Source organism: Alexandromys fortis, unplaced genomic scaffold (genome assembly GCF_014885135.2).
Source record: "Alexandromys fortis isolate MF-2015 unplaced genomic scaffold, M_Fortis_MF-2015_v1.1 scaffold_9, whole genome shotgun sequence".
In the NCBI taxonomy this organism is placed as follows: Eukaryota; Metazoa; Chordata; class Mammalia; order Rodentia; family Cricetidae; genus Alexandromys; species Alexandromys fortis.
The window spans coordinates 2,534,171-2,542,312 of record NW_026067892.1 but is presented as its reverse complement, the minus strand read 5'-3'; the positions used below and the strand labels follow the sequence as shown (position 1 = coordinate 2,542,312).

At 51.0% G+C, this 8,142-nt stretch overlaps 1 protein-coding gene across 5 annotated transcripts in view; it reads right to left on the bottom strand.

Annotated features, from left to right (window-relative positions):
• Rab44 (RAB44, member RAS oncogene family) overlaps nt 1–8,142 on the bottom strand; it is a 32,558-nt gene that overhangs the window by 23,146 nt on the left and 1,270 nt on the right. For 4 of the 5 annotated variants that reach the window (XM_050143718.1, XM_050143731.1, XM_050143748.1 and 1 more), the window contains exons 1-2: nt 3,300–3,401; nt 2,978–3,196 (exon numbers count right to left, since the gene is read on the bottom strand). In XM_050143718.1, coding sequence (XP_049999675.1) covers nt 2,978–3,196; nt 3,300–3,302 — 222 coding nt within the window. In that variant the 5' untranslated portion in view covers nt 3,303–3,401. Of the gene's footprint in view, nt 1–2,977; nt 3,197–3,299; nt 3,402–8,142 lie in introns of those variants that run through there. The other variant, XM_050143726.1, reaches the window with a different exon arrangement.

The following is an 8,142-nucleotide window of genomic DNA, read 5'->3' as shown; positions in this document are numbered from 1 at the left end:
AGAGAGAGAGAGAGAGAGAGAGAGAGAGAGAGAGAGAGAGAGAGAGCGAGAGCGAGCGCTGAGCACTAGTGTTCATATGCTGAGCACTAGCGTTCATCTCTCTGCCTCCTGACTCTGGACACAAAGTAACCAGCTGCTCACTCTCCCGCCACCCTGCCTTCCCCATGGTGATGGACCTGGACCTTGAGCCACAATAAATCCCTTTCCCCCTAAAGTTGCTTCTGTCAGGTTTCATTTCAGGCTCTCACTGCTGTGGCAAAGAGAAAAGGAATCTAAACAGTCGCTCATCCACCAGCCACATCAGCAACGGAGGCATTAAGAACCTATGATTCCATGTGGAAATTCTAGGCAGAAACTAATTTTGGTCTAAGTGTTGATTTTGCAGCTTAAATCTAAGGAGGCTCATGTGTTTGCACCCTGGCTTTGCCTATAGCAATAACTGGGGTCAACCCAACCAATTCTTCACACGTCGAGAAACACAGAAGTTATTTGTAGCCACAAGAAAAATGATCTGAAACTTGAGAGTAAGACAAAAGGTAAGATCAGCCTGTAACCATCCAGAGGTAAGATCTGTCTGTAACTATCCAGAAGTAAGATCTGTCTGTTAACTATCCAGAAGTAAGATCTGTCTGTTAACTATCCAGAGGTAAGATCAGTCTGTAACTATCTAGAGATGGAGGGTGGCCACACACTGTCCAGGACAGCGGAGGGGACTGAGCATCTCACTTTTTGTTTGTTGTTTGTTTGTTTGTTTTGAGAAAGGGGCTCGGGTAATGAAGACAGTTCCTGGCTAGCCTGGAACTCAGTATGTAGATGGGCTTCTTGATGAAAAGCCTAGACTCAGGCCAGGCTACAGCTCCGCGTGGTGTGAAGTGATGTCTTCTCAATCCAAACATTCCTCCCAGAGGAAGTCAGGAGACCTCCTGGCTTGAGTCACGTGTCTAGGAAAGCGTGACTCGGGAGGGTCCCTCCCAGCTTTATTGAAGAGGTAAACAACTCCCTGCAGCGGGGGAGGGGGAGGACGGCCACGGACCGACGGACTCCAGCCAGCTGCGGAGCCGAGATCCCTGGGCTATCCTGCCGCCTGTAAACTGGGCAGAGCTCACAGCTTTTGTGAGTCGCCAGTGGTGGGCTCTTTGATGACGCAGCTGCTTCCTGGTCATCCCTGTTTCTGTTAGGAACCCTAACAAAAACTCATCAGTTCAACCAAGTTGAACCTTGGTCCGCAGTAGAGTCCCTGCTTGTAGCGCTGTGTGTGTGTGTGTGTGTGTGTGTGTGTGTGTTGCACCTACCCAGAAAGTCTGTCACATACTACCAAGCCAACCTGATGACCTGAGTTTGATCTCAGAAATTCTTGTAAAAACGAGCTAGATTTGGGTGACTTGTCTGTAATCCCAACTCTTCTACTCCTAGATGGAGACCGAGACAGAATTGGCCAGAAGCTTGCACAGTGGGAAAAGCAAGAGAGACCCTGTCCTCCCCCACACACAAACACACATGCATGAACACAACACACCCTTACACAAACACACATACCCATGCACACAAACACTCCCATTCACAAACACACACACTCACACACACTCATGCATGAACACACACAATCTTATTTTTAAAAGTCCCAGACTTACTGAACTCACTCAGTAACTTAAGAGTTTTGTCTAGGAACTATGAAGTCAGTTTCTGGCAAGGATTTACGAGCTGTTGGACATGGGCCATTTTTTCTAATTGAACTCAGCAATCTCCCCCTAACACCTTCCTGTCAAGCTGCCTATGAGGATCCAAGCTCAAGGCTCTGGGCACTAGTCATGACATTTTACTGTAATCCCTAGTTAATTAATAATAAATGAGATAAGATCTTCTTTGGCTGGTGAGATAGCTCCCCAGGTAAAGGCGCTTGCCTCTAAGCCTGACAATCTGAGCTTAACCCTGGTGGAAGGAGAGAGCCGGGACCTCCACACGTGTGCTGTGCGTACATCCCATCGCCTGCACATGCACACAAATAGCCCGATGTGTGGCCAACGAGGACTACACACTTCTGAGCCTCCTGCCTTCACCTCCTGAGTGCGGGGCTCACAGGTGTGTGCTACCATGCCCAGTTTTTCCGGGGCTAAAGACCGAACCTGGAGCCTTGTGCATGCCAGAAAGCACTCTATCAACTGAGCCCCATGCCCGGTCTCCATAATAACAGTCTTACTAGGGAAAGGACAAAATGGAGTGTGGAGTGACACCCAGAAATAACAGCAGACCCCTCAAGAAAGCAACCCACACAGGTGCTTTTGCCATGAATGAGGAGTAAGCCTCGGCCACCTTGGTTTGGACCCCAGGCTTTCAGACTCTGAGTGGAACCCACTCCTGTGGCCACTCTCAAGGTTCACATTCATCAACCTGCTTTGGTTCCTAGTGCTCTGACTGCTCCCCAATCTGAACATCCTGCTCTAAACACCTCCATCAGGTAGCGGGGAGCCTGCCTGTCATCCCAGCACTGGGGAACTCGAGACTGGAGAGCTGAGAGTTAGAAGCTATCCTGAGCTACATAGGGAGACCTGTCTCAAAAATCTCTCTCACAGCAGGGCAGTGGTGGTGCACGCCTTTATTCCCAGCACTCAAGAGATCAAGATCTATGAGTTTGAGGTCAGCCTGGTCTACAGAGTGAGTTCCAGGACAGCCGGGACTGCACAGAGAGACCCTGTCTCAACAATAACAATGTCTTAGATAAAAAGACTCCCCCAACACCATTTGTGAGTTACTTCGGTGGCTTAAAGTCCTCTCCTTCATTAAAATGCAGATGTTTCTGGGAAAGGATCTGTTCATTCTCAGCAGTCACCTACATGTCGGTATAAACAAATTCTCATGTTTTCTGAGAGTTGATTTAGATGCAGAGGGGAACAGGCAGGCAAACTAAGCCCTGATTAAAATAGGAAAACCTGAGAATCTGCACAAAGGGATTCCAAGTGTGAAGGGACCTCATGCTCACCGCCAGGTCCTCTCTGGTGACGAAGCCCCTCTCTCTGGCACCACAGTCCCGGAAGAAGGACTGTAGCTCTTCTTCGGAGTGAGAGGGCCAGGACTCGGGCTCTGGAGTCGCGGGGGCATCCTGACCGTCCGCTGGCTCTCGTATCTGCCTCCGGCGACTGGACGCCAGCTTCCGGCCTTTTCTGAACCCTCCCTTTCCATTCTCCATGGTGCCTCGGACCTGGGGACAGAGGGGAAGTAAGAGGGTGATGGGCCACAGTGCAGGAAGCCCCAGCCCTGCACCCGCCTGCTGAGCACAGCCCCCCAAGACCTGGTCTACACACCATGAGCAACACGTCCTCCTGCTTAGGCCTACGCCCTGTGGACGATCCCCTCAGCCTGGAACACTCCTTCCGAGCTGTCCTCGGACCTCACAAAGACTCTACAGATAGCGATGTGAAGGAACTCGTGACAGGGAAGGTCCTGCCTCCTAACCTGGGAGAGACCTGGAGTCCTTGGGACTGTTGTCTGGAGGCAGGAAGAACTACTGGACGTCTCTTGCTGTGTTCCCTCCAGCTCAGGTCCTCCCCTCCAGTAGCACCAGAGTGACTGATCGTGGCCTCCATGGTCATCTCCTCTCAACCTCATCCCCCCATCTTTCCCTCTTCTCAACACACTATGTGTGTGTGTGCATATGTGTGTATGTGTGTTTGTATGTATGCGCGTGTATGTGTACACATGTGTGTATGTATGTGTGTATATGTATGTATGTGTATGCATGTATATGTGTATCTGTGTGTATATGTGTATGTATGTATTGTGTACATGTGTATTGTATGTATGTATATGTGTATTGTGTTGTATATGTGTGTGTATTGTATGCGTGTGTATGTATGTGTGTATATGTGTATGTGTGTATATGTGTATGTATGTGTGTGTATATGTGTATGTGTGTGTGTGTGTCATGTGTGTTCAGAAGCTAAAGGAGGACACAAGATACCTTGTTCTCACCAACTGCCCTGTTCCACTGAGTGTTTCTCACTGAACCTAGAACTTGCTGTTTTTCAGCGAGGCCAGCCAGCAAGCCAGCCCCAGTGATCTTCTGCCTGTCCAACCTATGTGCTACATAGGCCTGGCTTTTACATGCATTCTGGGGATTTCAACCCTGGTCCTTACACTTCTACAGCAAGTCCTCATAGTCACTGATCCCAGGCTCTCATTTCTTTCTTGACATAAACGGAAGTTTCCCTGCCTCCCCAGTTCTCAGGGCCTACATGGCTCAGTCCCTTTCTCTTCCCTTCCTTGTGCCCTCACTCTTTATGGGAACCTCTGCAGACCCACTGATGGTTCCCTGAACGCCAAATTCCCTCCCATCCCGGTTCCCTACATCCCAAAGCATTACCCCATCTAGCTAACTAACATCTTCTATTCCCACCCCATAGGCCCTCTCTGTGGGCACCCCCATGCTTTGAGCATAGGCTCCTTGCACTGTGGGGGACCCTGCCATCTAGTGTGCCATGAGCAGAGTTTCCGGGAGGGTGCTGGTATTTGAGGGAGTGCACAGCATTTGCAGAGGGATGGGAGAGGGAAGCAGATTCCACCTGAGCCCAAGATGGAACGATATCTCTGCTCTGCAGGGACCAAAAGTCACATACTAAGAGGAGATCAGAAGGGCTCTGTAGGAATGGTGGCCCATCCAGGGCACAGGTGACAGCGGTGGGTCCTCCCCTGAGGCAAGTGCCCACACAGCAGCAGCACAGGGGTCAGAGAAATCAAGCCCTCACCTGTTTAGGCCCCAAATTTAACAAAAGTGCTCGCGCGCTCTCTCTCTCTCTCTCTCTTTCTCTTTTTCTCTCCCCCAAGCTTATCCTGCAGGCAGAAGCAGACCCTGTACCCCGGACGTAATACACCAATACAGACAAAAGAAAAAAAATAAGCTCTGACCCATATAAGAGACTCAAAAGAACTTAAAGATAATGCCCGATCCTTAACTGGATTCCTTGGCCAAAAGGAGAGGGGAAAGAAGTGTTTGGAGCCTGGTGCAGAGGTGCACACCTGTAGTCTCAGCGCTCCAGAGGCCAGAGCCAAGGAGATGGTGCAGTGCGCGAGAGAACTCGCTGTGCAAGCATGAGGACCCGAGTTCAAATCCCCGACGCTGCAGGAAAGGGCTGTGCACACCTTCAGCCCAAGGATGGGGAGGAAACAGGTGGACACTGGAGCTCGCTGGCCAGCCAACCTAGCCCAAACGGTGAGTTCTGGTTCAGGCCAGGTTCCTTTTCTTAAGGGATCAAGGCAGAGAGAAATAGAGGACTACACAAGTCATCATTCTTTGGACCATGCGTGTGTGTGCATGAATGCACATACCTACACACCTGTGTGTATGCAACACCACATACATGCACACACATTATACACAATGAAGCAGGAGGAGCGCTGTGAGTTCGAAGCCAGCCTAGACTACATAGACAGACCCTGATTCAAAAGACAAATGAAAAAGCTGGTGAGGTGGCCAGGCAGACGAAGGCACGTGCCACCGAGAGTAATGACCTGAGTTTGAGCCCCAGGAACCCCCTGGTGAAAGAAGAGAACTGATCCTGTAGGTTGCTCATTTACCTACACACATACACACATGCGCACGTGTACAGGCACACACACACACACACAAAATGTGATTTTCTTAAAGTTTTTTTTTTTGAGGGAACAAGTAGGGAAATGCAAACATAGGTTGTGTCTGGAAACCGTTGCTCCCATGAGGTGACCCGTCATGCTGAGTCATGATTGAACCCTCTTTTAAAAGACATATATCGAGCCAGGTATGGTGGCACATACTTTTAATCCCAGCACTCAAGAGGCAGAGGCAGGAGGATCTCTGTGGGTTCAGTGCCAGCCTGGTCCACACAGTGAGTTCCAGGCCAGATCAGCCAGGACTACATGGTAATTCCTTGTCTCAGAGCATCAACGGCAAAGATACCTGATGGAGAGGGCTGAGTTATGATCCTGCCGTCTGCCTTCCAATGGTTACAATAAAGACAGACAACAGAAAGAGTGGGTGCCATGGGACAGGTGAGGGGCAGTATCCCCATCTCACAGTGTGTTGGTCACAGTACTATTGGCTTGATTCTGCAGACCCCAAAGCCTTTAGGAAAAGGCTTGAAGGGAAATAAGCAGGAACGGTTCTGGGGGATGTCCTTGCACTCAGCTGCCTGAGTGTCACCACTGTTTGCCACATACGTCACCCCACGCTGCTCCCTTGCACAGTGATGGGCTTGTGCCCCTCCTTGGGCCACATCTGTGCACTCCCAGAAAGCCACTGTCTACCTCCCTGCAACATCCCCTAGAGGAAAGCCCCTCCCTCCGTGACCACAGGACCCTCCACGGCTGTTAGGGGCCCCTGAGGTCTCAAGGTTACAGTCAAGGAAAGAGTGCAGGTACCAGCAGAGGGTGGGGCCACCCTCGTGGCCTAGAGAGGCGGGAAGGGAGGCTCCACAAGGAGAGTGATGTCAGAACGCTCTGCAGTTGGGTGGACCTCCTTCCCTGCTGATCTCTAAGCAGGCAGCCTCAGGCAAGTAGCTTACCCACTCCCCCGACTCCGTGCCTCAGTTTCCTCGCTAGAAGGAGAGAAGTATCTGGGTGTAGCGATGCCTGCCAACAATCTCTGGGCAATCTTAGACAGGAAGATCACGGTGCGTTCAAGACCAGCCTATTCTCCAGAGTGAGACATCTGGTTTTTTTTTTTTTTTTTTTTTTGAGACAGGGTTTCTTTGTAGCTTTGGAGCCTGTCCTGGCACTAGCTCTTGTAGACCAGGCTGGCCTCGAACTCACAGAGATCCGCCTGCCTCTGCCTCCCGAGTGCTGGGATTAAAGGCGTGTACCACCACGGCCCGGCTTGAGACCTTGTCTCTGTCACACAGAGATACACACACACACACACACACACACACATATACGTGCATGCAGGCGCAAGATAAAAATATCAAACTAACATCTACCAGAATCATGCGAGGATTAACCATAATAACTGACGTTGAAACCATTCCCCCCCGCAGCAAGGCCCCTTCTGGTTCCACTCACTGTACCCCCTTTCTGGTTCCACTCGCTGCACCCCCTTTCTGGTTCCACTCGCTGCACCCCCTTTCTGGTTCCACTCACTGTACCCCCTTTCTGGTTCCACTTTAGTTTCCATCCCTGAAACGTATTCCACTCATTTGTCCTGTAGATTCAAATCTCCTTTTCCTGAACTTTAAACCAGTGCTTGGCATACAGCTGGCGCTTAGCAAATATTTGTTGACTCTGACCAAGCACCGTGCGTGGCCTTCAGCGACGCTGGGTAAAGGTAGCAATGACCATAGCGGTGATGTCATTGGTAAGGGTGGGGTTCAAAATGGTCCCTATAGCAGTTGGGTGTCGTAGTTGGGTTCCAACCAAAAACTACGGAAACTGGCTGCCCTCTCACCCAGGATGGCAATTTCTGGAGTCATGACGCTACAGTTGGGGAGGGGACATGGATGCCCAGGGAAGCAGCCCTAGGAAGAGACAAAGATTTCCCTGCCGTCCAGATGTGGGCCAGCTATGCTTCCAGGGCAGCAAGGGCTGGCCCTGAGCTCAGAAAGTCAGGGCAGTTTCGCAGTACTTCCTGCAAGCTAGTGAGCACACAGAACCAGCTAGATAAGAATCCCCACAGAGCCCATGCTGGGGGAGAGCCCTCCAGAGAAGAGTAAGTGTTGCGAGCCAGGCTCTCACAGCCAAAGGAGGACTCCCCTCTGCAGTGTTCCTAGCACACACACACATACACACACACACACATACACACACACATGCAACCCCACACTTCATAGGAAGGTGGCAACTGGGGTCACTTTTCTTAGCTCCACCAGGCAGGGATCTCAGTGGCGAGACCATCAGGAGGTCCAGGGAAGGGAGTCCGCCTGTCCCCTGCAGCCAGCGAGGCCTCCAGTGTCAGAGCACTGGTTACCATGGGTCAAGACATGTCTGTCAGTTACCGCCCAATTCCCTCACAGCATAGCCTAAATCAGTCTGTGACCCTTTCATGGGCAGGAATAGCCACTGAGAGAGACGGTGGGGACCTCCTTTGCTGAGTCCATGAAGGTATGTGTTCTCCCTCCCTCCCTCCTCCTCCTCCTTGTTCCTCTCTCTCTCTCTCTTTCTCTCTCTCTCTCTCTCTCTCTC